The sequence below is a fragment of the Mesoplodon densirostris genome, chromosome 7 (assembly GCF_025265405.1).
Source record: "Mesoplodon densirostris isolate mMesDen1 chromosome 7, mMesDen1 primary haplotype, whole genome shotgun sequence".
NCBI lineage: Eukaryota > Metazoa > Chordata > Mammalia > Artiodactyla > Ziphiidae > Mesoplodon > Mesoplodon densirostris.
This window is the reverse complement of record NC_082667.1, coordinates 12,974,106-12,986,305: the sequence shown is the minus strand read 5'-3', so window position 1 is coordinate 12,986,305 and position 12,200 is coordinate 12,974,106. Positions and strand designations below refer to the sequence as shown.

Below are 12,200 nucleotides of genomic sequence, written 5' to 3'. Positions count from 1 at the left end.
TTCAGGTTTAGAGCCACCGCGGGGATGACTGGAAGCTCTATTTTCCTCGCTAATCCTCATTTATCTCCTGTTATGCTCCCTTCCCATATATAAACTCCTCCCAACCTAAAAATGCGGCATACTCATTTCCTCCCGTAAGAAAAGCTTCACGCATACTCCACACCGTTCCTACATCTCCATCAGACTTACACCACCACCCCCACACACATACACACCACTCATCCTCCCCAATTCTCCGGGCTCAGGTTTCCATTACCCCTGCTGCAGGGAAGCTGGTCAATCCTGATTCCATTATCTAAAGACCTGGAAAACCCTTGACTCACAGGTGATGAAGGACGGAGCCGGAGCTGCCCCCTCAGCTTGGCTAATGGAGTGCAACTATGCGAGAGACTTCCTAATCAGATCAGCTCTCATTTCTAGACTCTCCGGTGGCCCATCCCAGCAGAAGAGAGTGAAAAACGATGCTTGTCCAGCCGGGAACAGAACAGGATGTACCTGGAGACTTGCTTCCCAGATGAAGGGTCAGAAGAGTGCAGTAAACACAAAAGTGGCAGCAATACAACAGGGCTAGAGAGAAGGCATAAGGACATGGTTTCCAAAGTCAGTTCCCTTTATTAAATGTTGATTTTTCACAGACCAGAAATACAAAATAAAAGTAGAAATAGGCCCCGGTTAAGAGCTACAGACCTGACCTCACATGACCCCTGCTTGCAGCAACTTGGACCAGGACAAGCAGCAGCTATATCCCAAAGGTAGGGAAAGCAAGACAAGGATTTGGATCCTGCACTGCCCTGCCTCCCACCCAATCTCTCCCCTAATTATAAAGAGCCATCCTTGTGAAGCAGCAGAGTAAGACGCCTCCCCTGCTGCCCCAGGGAAGTGCATACTAGCAGGAGAGCTTGTTCAGATGGCACGGAATCCAAGGACTACATTTCATACGAGGAGAAACTGGTACCAAAACACGGGGCGGGGAGACTGGGGGTGTGACAGGGTAAAGTCCAAGAAGAGAGAATTTTCCTCCTCTCTATTCATCAGATCCTGACGCCGAGTCTTCGGAGCTGGGGGGAGTGCTGGCTAGTTCCTCTTCTTCAGAGTCCTGAAAACCAAAGGTCTCTTAAATGGAAAGGTGTAGAGTCCAGGTGCGCCCCCCCCGACACTTTTCCGTGAAGAGTCCCCAATTCCCAACTCCCTCCCTAGACTCCAGCACTAGCCTTCAGAACCACAGAATTCCACCTCGCATTTCTCTTAAGGGCCAAGCACAACCCTTGGTCCAGAAACACCTGCCCCACCAACTCAGAGGCCCCTCACCCTCCCAGGCTCCACAGCCCCAGACTCCTGCTGCACGCACCTCACTCCGCCTCCTCTTCTTTTTGCTCTTATTCTCTCCTGAAGAGCTCTCATCGCTAGACACAAACTCTTTGCTCTTGAAGCTCTCACTCAGCTGCCTTGACGAAGACTTGGATGATGAGCCCCTAGAGGGTGTTGATTTCTTCTCCATCTTTACCTTTACTTTCTTCTTCTTCTTTGACTTATCCCTAGATTAGCAAGAGGGGAAAGGGGCTGGGCCCTCAAGTTCCCAACCATGGCCAAGGCCAAATCTCTCCTGGCTTTAACAGGGCCTTTCCCAATCCCAGCCACACTGCCCAGCTCACTCTCAATGTGCACAGCCAGCCACCTCAGCCCCAAGTGCCCCAAGGGAGCACATCATAAATGAATAACCGGAAGAATCAGGGGCTACCCTGAAGCAGCCCTATATGCAAAATTTACTTAAAACCTCTTACTTTATCTTTAAAAATCCATGTGAATTATGCTCCATAATAATGAGTATTTTTAATTTCCCCATACCTTCAAATAAAATTGACCCTCTTAGGAAAATGAGCCATATTTATCCAAGTGACTTAGGAAATTCTCTAGCACATTACCCATACTTGGGCAACTGCCTACCCAGATCTGGGAAGCACTGCCCAACACAGTCAGAAGCATATCTATTATCTTTAACACCCCAATCCTCAACCTGGAATTGCAAAAGTATCTGCCAAGAAAGCAGTTACTGGGCCATTTTGTTCCCAATACTCACCTTTTAGAAGACTCACCCCGGCCCCCTTCATATTCTTTCATGGCTTTTTCATATTCCCTCCTGGCATCCTCAGCCTTGCGATCCCACTCCTGACTCACACACACACACACACACACACACACACACACAGAGGAAAAACAGAGGGAAAAATGAGGCCTCTTCCCTGACGTAGGCTAAACCAATACAGCAAAGTCCCACCAACCCCTCATGTCTGCTGCTACTTACCTCTTTCTTCTCTTTGGACATTCCCTTCCAGATCTCGCCTGCCTTCTTGGAAAGATCCGTGATACTGATGCCAGGATGGTCTGACTTGATCTTCTCTCGGCTGGCGTTGAGCCACAGCATGTAGGCAGACATGGGCCTTTTGGGGGCGTTAGGGTCTTTGCCTTTCTTTACCTACGTAAGAACCCAAATGCCTTTGGCCATCCATTTCCACAAACCCCCCCATTCTCCCAAAGAACTTATCTGGACAATTTCTTAGGGGGATAAAATGGAGAGAAGACTAAGTAGCGTCACGCCAGACTGAGAGCTCCCCAAGGGCAAAGACCATGTCTTCCTCCCCTCTGCACCCCAGGGTCAAGCTCACTAGGGGCCCCTTTCCTTGGGCTCCTGGCACAGAAGAAGCCTGCTCCCAATTCAAATCTCCCAGAAGCTGATTATCTCAAGGGCCAGAGTGAAAAATTTCCAAGATATTCATTCCTCAAGCCCATCATCACTGACTATAAAAATCAGCCCCCTTGGGCTTCCCTGGTGGCGCAGTGGTTGAGAGTCTGCCTGCCGATGCAGGGGACACGGGTTCGTGCCCCGATCCCAGAAGATCCCACATGCCGCGGAGCGGCTGGGCCCGCGAGCCATGGCCGCGGAGCCTGTGTGTCTGGAGCCTGTGCTCCGCAACGGGAGAGGCCACAGCAGTGAGAGGCCCGCGTACAGCAAAAAAAAAAAAAAAATCAGCCCCGGAGGACCGGTCAGCAGGCCCTACTGGTGGAGGACAGGTAAAGAGAACGGCTTCCCCAGCGCCCTCCCACTTAGCAGAGTCTCTACCTCCACGGGCTTCTTGCGACTCTTGCGATCCTTGGCCATCTTGGCCTTTTTAAGCTGCTTCCGTTTCTTCTCTTCCCGGTCACTGTCACCCTCATTACTGGAGGAGCTGGCAGAGGCGTTGCTGTCAAACCTGTCAAGGAGAGTGGGGCTTAGACTCGGGGAGAGAGGACAGCACCCCGCAACCTCAGGACAGGAGGAAAATGAGCCCAAAGATACCTGCCCAGAAAGGAGAGAGGGAGGAGGACCGTGGCCTCCCCCAACCAGGCCCCAACCCTGCTTCCTCCCCTGTGCTGAGGTGGCTTCAACCACATCCTCTCCAGACCCAGCCATGGCAATGGGTTACTTGCTGAATCAATCAGTGAGAAACAAATGAACCAGTGTGCTTCAGTGGCTCTCCTTGGTCATGGCCTACCTAACCCAGGTCCTACGCTGTCCCCACATTCCTGGGGACAAAACCACTGTCTTGTTTTGCCCAGAACATGCCCCAAGCCCATTTCACCACTTCCTTTGATCTAATCGTTTTAATCTGCCCTATAGTCTTTTCCGATGAAGAGATAATTAGTTACTATATAAAAAGTGGGGAAAACCAACTTCAGTCCAACCCAGTACCTACGCAAACAACCAACACTCCTACCTGTTACACTTGGAACTCCTCAGAAGGTGGAGCTGCTTTACACCTGAATGGTGCTGAGCCGTGTTCAAGGCATTTTCACAAGCATTTGCTCACTGACCTCGTAAGTATGCGGCGAGCAGAACTAGTGAACTCTAGCAGATTTTTTTTTCTTTTTGCCGCCCAACGTTCATTCCCAATTCTTCTGGATTAAGAGAGTTCCAATTTCCTGCTGGGAACCACCCTGCCCCATTCAGGAGGGGCTCACCCCAACCACAGGCTCTAAGGGCGGGTAAATGGCTTCGTTCTGGCCCATCAGAGCACATCCTAGTGACTCAGACTCAGGACGGGGCAGTAACCTCACCGTCTACCACTGCTCTGAGACACTAGCGCTTCTGGGTGTTCAACCAGTAGGATTAAGCCTGTCCAAAGCTCCTCGGGGTCATTTAACACCGCATGGGGCAAACCTAACTAAAAATAAGGAAATCCGAAGAAATAAAAAGACTCCCCGCAGCTTATAAGCAGCTGGGTCCAAGTGCCTGAAGCCAATGCTATCACCAGACTCTCCAGTTACATGAGCTTATAAAATGCCCTCTTACACTAAAGTCAGTCTGAGTCGTGTTTCTGACATCAGCGATCAAGAGTCTTGATGAATACGGCACGGGGAGAATACTGCCATCTCACAGGTGAGGACACCGCGATGCAACGCCTGACCCAATGATCCCCAGCTGGGAAGCTGGCAAGCACTGATCCTTACTCCCATTCTCTCTCCACTGTCATTTTCTGGCTCCACAACGTGCCTTGCACTCACAAAGCATCTTGACAACCTCCAAAACATTTCCACATATCACTTCACGGGAGGTCACTTTTCCACCCTCGGTCAGTAGGTAACGCTGACACATGGGAACGTCCAGAAATATTCTGGTGCCCTAAGTTTATAGGCCGCCACCTCACCCCCACGAGGTGGACCCAAAACTCACTCCTCTGCCACATCCTCCTCCTCTTCACCTGGGTTGAATGACTCATCTGAAAAAGAGCACAGGAGGCATCAACTCTGCCCCCATGGAAATCCCAGACGCCCAGCCCCCGCCCCACGGAAGAACCGACCCGCCCCCATGCACAGCACTGCCAAGGTGAGCCCACCGGTTTCTTCTCCTGAGTCATCACTGCTGTCATTGGCATTCTCCTCCCGGATCTTGCCCTCCTCCTTCATCCGTTCCAAGTAGGCATCGTGCTGGTCTTCGTCGGAGTCGGCGTATTCGTCATAGCTGGGGTTCATGCCCTAGTCAGGGCAGAGGTGAGAGTGAGGGGCAAACCACCCTGGCGCCTGCAGACTCAAAAAAGCGCACCCCATGCCTGTGAGTAGATCAGAGCAGCGCCCAGAAGACCCTGGGGCTGGATTGTCCACACGCAGCCAACGTGCAGGGCCTTTGCCCCAGACTTCCTGCTGACGGGGTTAGTCCAAGCCCCTCCCTCTCCCAGCCCCACTGGGGGCTCCTGAGGGGCTGCAGAGACTGCTCTAAGGTCATGCTGAGGAAACCTGCACCAGGAGGGGGAAGGGGTCACACGCACCTCTTTTTTCTATAAGAGTAAGAAGAGAAAAGAGAGTGAAAAAGAAGCCAGACAAACCCCTGCCCCTTCGCCCCGCAGAAAGAACAGGAGAGAGGCGCATCCTTTCCACACACACAGGTACCTCTTTCAATCCTCGGTTTTTGATGTTGAGTTTTTTTGCATTGACAAAATCAAACAGCTTTCCATACTCCTCCCTGTGGGGAGAGATGTACCACATCACTAGACAGGCAGGGCCAACACAGGGGTGGACCCCACGCTGTCCTGACACCCACGGGCCAGGACAGACAGTGGGGCTTGGAGCTCTTGACCGCACTATCCAACCCAACAGCTCAGAGACTCCCGGAAGATGGCAGGAAGGAAGACTCAGGCGCTAGCCTTGAAGGAAACCATAATGGTCTCAAGAGTTCTGGGAAATTAAAGGTGGGGAAGGAGGTGCACCTATTTACCAATATGCACAGAGCAAGGGGAGGATGCAGGGGGAGGGGATGTGTTCATCTTTTTACTGGTCTGTATCTCATACTTCTCAGGGTTGTTATGAGGATTAACGTGAAGACGTTTGTAAAACGTTTAGCCCACGGCGAGCGCTCAATAAACATTAGCTGCCGTGTTCTCGGGCACAAAGCTCATTCCAGGAAAGAGGGAGATAGCATTTCCATCGTGGGGGGAGCGGAGGAGAAGAAGGGCTAGTTCCAAACACATAGAACTTTCGTAATACGGAGAACGACTTTTTTTGAAAGTACAGAAAGAAAGCAATGCAGAGGCAGCCAAAGCCTGAGCACTCCAAGGAGGAGGACCAAATTCCAGGAAGCGAAAGAAAAATTCTGCTCAAGGCTTGAAGAGTCAGGGAAGAGTCCCGACCCTGGAGAGTACCCCAGGCCATGCCAGCCTTCCCGGTCGAGGCTGGGTCAGGACCAGGATGCCCAGGAAGTGACTGGCAGAGACTCTCACCTCTCAATGCTACTGAAGGTATACTGAGTGCCCTGCTTGGTCTCAATTTCAAAGTCAAAGGAACGAGTGGTGGTGGTACCACGGGCAAAGTTGACGAAGGAGATCTCATCGAAGCGGATGTGCACAGGTGGCTTGTGGACGTAGATGAAGCCCCGCTCCAGTGGGTACAGCAGTCCCGAGCTGGCCTTGTAGGAGCAGGTGATGCACTGGGCCCCCGAGTGCCTGGTGGAAGGTGCAGGGAGCCCAGTCAGCGCCGCCTCAGCAGCAGGGGGCACAGTGTGTGCTCAGGCCCTCAAGTGAGTAAACCTCACTAAGCTGCTAGGATGGAGGCAACGGACACCATCAAGCTACAACCCAACCAGGCCTCCAAAGAGCTGCATTCCCATCCCAGGACAGGTTTACCACGGAGACACGGCACAGCCCATCCCCAGCAGGCCACGGGCCCAGGCCTGCACTCTCACCCTTGGAAGTTGCCTGGGACTGTGATCTTGCGGTTCACCAGGGCTTTCATGACCCGGCTGACCATCTCGTAGAGGGACCCTGACATGTTCTTGGTGAGCCGCCCCTCAAAGCGCTTCTCCACCTCTTCCCTGAAAACAGGAAGACGTGGTCACGAGCACTGCTGCCTTCTGCCGGCACACCTGCCTCCGGCCTGGGCCAGGGACACACTCACTCATTCATGTTGAGAGTCAAGGAGATGTCCTCGTCCTTCGAGAAGAGGAGGATCAGGAAGTGGTAGCGGGTCTGGCCCTGCTTGATGGGGGGATCCAGGCTGATCTGGGAAGGAAGAGCCGACCAAGTTCAGCACCAGTCGGCGCTCCGCAAGAACGTGCTGGTGAACTAAACGCTGGTGAGATACGTCTACCAAAGACTCGGGCAAAACCCAGGGCAACGCACCCCCAGCGGTTTCTGCTTACCACAAAAAACATCTGGCGCTGGTCCTTGTGGGGCAGCAGAAAGAGACGCAGCACTGTGGTGTAGGGGATCTTGTAGTCAAAGGTCTTGCCGTGCAGGTGCAGAAAGGTGGGGTAGATACGGATGTCATAACGGCCTCGGGGAGTCAGACACTGCAGCTCCCGGAAGATGCAGATGGCGTCTCCAGTGGCCTGGATCACATCCGCCTTCGACAGCACATTCTGGGCAAAGGCCTGCAAAAGCACACACTGGTAATCAGGCAGCAGAGACCCCACCCCTGGGCTATCTGGGGCCTGCTCCACACCACCTGCTGCCAAGGCACCCGGGGAAGGCCTCACCTCAACGGGGTCCACGCCATCCTCCTGGGTGGGAGGCACATAGAAGCGCACCTCCATGAGAGAGACCTCTGCATCGTCATTCTGGTGGAATTCCAATGTCACCTCATTCTTGCCTGTGGTGCACTGGGACACGTTGCTGAGAGGTATCTCGAAGACCGGCTGGTCACCAATGTCGAAGGAAAGCAGCTGCCCTGGGGGAAAAGGCGTATGGAGCCACAAGCTCTTCCCTTGGATCTGCATAAACTATGTCCCGCCACACTACAGGTTGCCTAAGGACAGGGCACTGAGGCTATTTTGTTAATACTGTACCCCAGGGACTAGGCACAGTGCACCGTTGGTCCTCGACTTAAGTACATGATAAATTACAAACTGACAGGAAATCAGAAACAGTGGCAGTAAGAGAGTAAAACAAGCTAAAGGCTGAAACCCTTCATCCTTCCTTCTCCCCCCAGACCTCAATCTTCCGCAAGACTCACCACCAAACTTCACTGTTCCCCAGTTCCAACCCTTCACACAGAGATCCTTCTCCATGAGCTCCAGGCGATAGTGAGTTTTGAAGAAATCAGAGAGTTTCTCAAACTCCTGTGAGAAGGGAGAGAACAAGCCCAGTAAACCCCAGTGGCCTTAACACAAACTTGAACGTTCTGGGATTATCTATTTCTGAGAAACTGCCCCAATATACCTTTTATCAGAAACCCATACTGACTTAAAGTCTCAGCTATAAAGCTATTTAAAAGGTTTTTGAGGGCTTCCCTGGTGGCGCAGTGGTTGAGAGTCTGCCTGCCGATGCAGGGGACACGGGTTCGTGCCCTGGTCCGGGAGGATCCCACGTGCCGCGGAGCGGCTGGGCCCGTGAGCCATGGCCGCTGAGCCTGCGCGTCCGGAGCCTGCGCTCCGCAACGGGAGAGGCCGCAACAGTGAGAGGCCCGCGTACCGCAAGAAAAAAAAAAGGCTTTTGATAAAGGTTGTTTCTGGGGGCTGGCTCTCAGGCTGGGGGAGGAGTAAACGACTGACATTCCTGGCTATGCACCTCACAATGGTTTTCTGACTTTGTACAGGTATTGCTTTAGTGAAAGTGGAAATGAAGATGAAATGAAGTCTTTAACTCAAGCAGTTCAAAATGAAAAAACAAAACCCAAACTAAAGCATCACGTAAGACCCGGAACCTGGAGAGAGGCAACAGGCAGAAACCACAAAAAAATCAAAACAGTAGAAACACTTCCGGAGTCAAGGCACAAAGAAACTCCCAAGACTGACACCCAAAGCTGAACACTGATTGCTTAATAGCTTCAATGGTCCTGCACTAAGGAGCCCAAACTAGCATTTACATGGTTATCAGAAAAAGGAGCCCCACTTCTCTCTAGAAGGTTAAAAATCAAGAAGACGGCACAGTAAAAAGCGGGCTATGGCAACAGGACACCTCACCGACTCCCGGAAGCCGTCGTACTTGTAGACATGTCCGTTCTTCGTCAGCAGTTTAAGTCCGTGGCCCAGAGCTACTCGGCGCCAGATACCTTCCGTCAACTCCCCAGCCTGGATGTTGTCCACTTTGCCGGTCTTACTATTCTTGAAGATGATGCCCTGGCGGCTCAACCTCAGCCGACCATCATTCTGTTGGAAAAACAGGTCCAAATGCACGGGAACAGCACACAGTGCAGACCAGGGTCAGTCCCACCCAGCACCCTTTCTGGGCTGGCCAGATAGCAACGCAGGAGCAATAGCTAAAGGGGTGAGGGCCAGTAAGAGACAAGCAGCCAGAAAATGTGGATTCTAATCCTGTCCCTGGCATCCAGAACGCTTGCAGGTCCTCAGTTTCGGGATTCAGGGCTGAGCAGCAGGTGTGGTCCCTTCAAATTCTAACATTGTATAATTTTTGTACTCTCTCAGTATTGCTTCTTGTTGAGGAAACACCAAGTACATATCATACTCGGACTCCTTTTCCAAAGTCGCTACATTGATGATATTACTACATCATCAAGACAAGCTCTTGTTAGTAAACAAAACGTCGACTCCACTTCCCTCCCTCTACCTGTATTAAAAACCCAAACCCTTCTTACCATGGAGCCTTTCACCTCCTGATACACGTCGTTGAACTCCAGTGTTTCTGCCATGCTGACCTGACGCTGTTAGGTGTGCAGATACACGGCAAACTGGGAATCTGAATTCGAGAGAGGAAGATAAGTAAGTACAAAGGACAACACCTCATTCTGCCCACGGATGGAGCCAAGTGGCAACCCTTGCTCTGCCTGGGATGTCTCAAGATCTCCTCTGCCTGGGAACCTACAGGCCGACTCTGCCTTACTCCAGGGACCAGGCCCAGCCTGGGCTGAAAAACCGGGCCTGGGCTGAAAAACAGGGCCTGCCTGAAGTAGCGCTTACATCCCAACCAGACACCCGCTCTGGGCACTCCACCGGGCGCCATGGCAACAAGCAGCGGAGCCCCAGGGCCTGCCCGGGAGGCCGCACCTCGCCCGCGCCTCAACCCAGCTCAGAGTGCAGGGTTTCCCTCCCGGAGCCCCCGCCGCGACGCGGTACCGGACCCACAGTTCTCCCCTCCCCCTAAAATGGATTCGCCCGCTGCCCGCGGATTCCAACGCGGAATGGTCCCATCACGCGCATCCCGCGGGGGAGCAGGGCCCGCGCCCTCCTGGGGAACGGGGACGGCGACCACCCACCTTCTCAAGCTGTCGCCTCGCGACGGCCCGGGTGCGGGCAGTGGGCGCGCTGGGGGACGCGGAGCGGGGGTGGGGATGCGGGGGATGGGGGGGACGCTGGGGAGGCTTTTCCCGCGTGCGCGGCCCAGCGTCCCGCCACCGGAAGCCCTGCACAGACCATAGAGCAGACGAGCTGGCTAGAGAGATGCGAGCCCGGCCCGCCTTAGCGGCGGACACATAGAGCGTCGTCGGCGCTGGAGGACCTGAGGGAAGAGGGGTGCGCTGAAGTCTCACCCGCTTGGCATCCGACTAGAAAGTGGGAGCGCGTCGGGCTCTTTAAAAATTACAGACACTTCAGGGGATGACTAGGTTTTAAAGAGAAATTGTGTAGTTGTATTTTATCAGACTTTCCACAAATGCGTGTGTACGTGTTGGAATGATGTGTGTCCTTTCTCTCCTGCACAATAGTGGTTTCGTGGAGTAGAAAGGAGTCTGTGGGACCAGAAGGAAAATATTTCATGAGTTGTGGAGAGAAATGACCCCTCCCACTGCCTTCTCTGAGAGTGCGGGTGTTGGTGTCCCTGTGACTGTACTGCCCTCCCCTGTCACATGGGATTGGATCCTTTTTGAAATGAGTTCACTGCATCCAAAAACTTCACATCAGTAACTGCAAGTTGTGAGTCGCCTGGAAGGGGCTGGCCAGCAGCAGTATCAAGTTCAGTGCTGGTGTCAGATTCACCATGGAGCCGGAACTGATCTGAAATCACATCAGCCTGGGATTGCAGAAGCCAGGGCCCCCCTTATATAGTGCTAGGGTGCGTCTTGCAAAATCAGAGAAGGCCAGACCTAGAGGACATGTTTGGGTTCGTCTGCTCCAACCTCCTTTTGCAGATGGGAAAGCTGAGGCCCTAAGAGGTGTGGCCCAGGGTCTCAGTTGGCAACAAAGCTGAAGACTAAGAATCCAAATCTACTTACCCCAGTCTAGTTCTCCTCTGTCATCCTCACCATGACCCTACATTCAGAATGACTGATAATATGTGTCTTGTATGAAGACATCAGGACAGAATATTTAAACTCAAGATTTCTCTGACAATCTGACCTACTGTTACACCAGCTTGCTAACTTGATCCTGGGACAAGAGACAACGTGAATGCTCTGTTGCTCCCTGAACTCATAACTTTAACCTCTGGGTAATGGCTGTTACCGCACTATCTAGCAACATAAATTCAACTAGATTCAATAAATATGTATTGAGCTCTGATGCAGTGATAAGATTTGAGGAAACTAGTAAACAAGATGGAAACAGCACCAGCCTTCCAGGACCATGTAATCTAACAAATGATTCACATAAGTAAACTGACAGTAAAACAAAATCCCCAAAAAACCCAGTATGATAATGCAGTGTTAGAGGTAGAGCTTCAGCCACTGCCAGCATGAGTAGGAAATGGGAACTATAAGACTCTTTAATCACCCCTTCCCAGGAGACCAAGAGACCCCCTCCCCATGACCCATGCTATTAGTGGCAACTCGAGAAAGGAGGGGATGGCTGTAGAGTCGAGCAGCTTTAGGAAGACACTCAGGAGTGAAGGGGATACTCAGCTCAAGCAGGCTATTAGGTGGCTGGGGGGTGGGATATTGCAAGGGGCTTTCAGGAGAGCATGAAGCAGCTGGTGAGCCGGGCTGAAGATGCAGCATAAGAGAATGGAACAGAAACGGTAGACAGAGTGCAGATAAAACATGAGTCCCAGAGGGCCCTAGCCAGATGCATCCTGGGCAATCAGGAGCCTGGGATTGGAGACCCCACCCCTGCCATGACATCACAGGGGAGTGGGGTGGAGACGAACAAAAAGGGGGTCCCCCACCCTGGCCCTGGACTCTTGGCAGCCCAGAGTGTCAAGAGCAGAGAAAGGCTGAGCACTGGGCTAGGGTTGCCCGACTTAAAGGAACAGGCTTCCCATTCCTCAAGACCCTCTAAGCTGCCCCCTCCAGGCCTCCATCCCTTGTCTCCCCATCCCTATGACCTCTCCTCCTTGAGGCCACCGTCG

The 12,200-nt window shown here is 52.7% G+C and overlaps 1 protein-coding gene across 2 annotated transcripts; it reads right to left on the bottom strand.

The window, feature by feature from the left end:
• Positions 1-592: 592 nt before the first annotated feature.
• Positions 593-10,333, bottom strand: SSRP1 (structure specific recognition protein 1). Of its 2 annotated transcripts, none has more exons than XM_060104634.1 (17): positions 10,177-10,333; positions 9,559-9,659; positions 8,927-9,112; positions 7,978-8,083; positions 7,502-7,692; positions 7,166-7,396; positions 6,922-7,025; positions 6,710-6,838; positions 6,249-6,470; positions 5,422-5,494; positions 4,872-5,010; positions 4,709-4,754; positions 3,119-3,248; positions 2,303-2,473; positions 2,078-2,166; positions 1,349-1,535; positions 593-1,096 (listed from the first exon to the last, which is right to left on the bottom strand). In XM_060104634.1, exons 2-17 carry the CDS (start codon positions 9,610-9,612, stop codon positions 1,025-1,027), a joined length of 2,130 nt encoding a protein of 709 aa, XP_059960617.1. In that variant the 5' UTR covers positions 9,613-9,659; positions 10,177-10,333; the 3' UTR covers positions 593-1,024. The 2 variants fall into 2 exon arrangements, with proteins under 2 accessions (XP_059960617.1, XP_059960618.1); XM_060104635.1 differs by lacking the exon at positions 10,177-10,333 and adding an exon at positions 9,881-9,986.
• Between the last annotated feature and the right edge of the window lie 1,867 nt (positions 10,334-12,200).

Bases quoted from the DNA above. Each gene is read 5' to 3' on its own strand.
- SSRP1 (XM_060104634.1), bottom strand. From the start codon at position 9,612: ATGGCAGAAACACTGGAGTTCAACGACGTGTATCAGGAGGTGAAAGGC. The intron at 5,011-5,421 runs GTACCTGTGTGT...TGCCCTGACTAG, and splicing joins AAAACCGAGGATTGAAAGAG to GGCATGAACCCCAGCTATGA. The intron at 4,755-4,871 runs GTGGGCTCACCT...GCTCTTTTTCAG, and splicing joins TGACTCAGGAGAAGAAACCG to ATGAGTCATTCAACCCAGGT.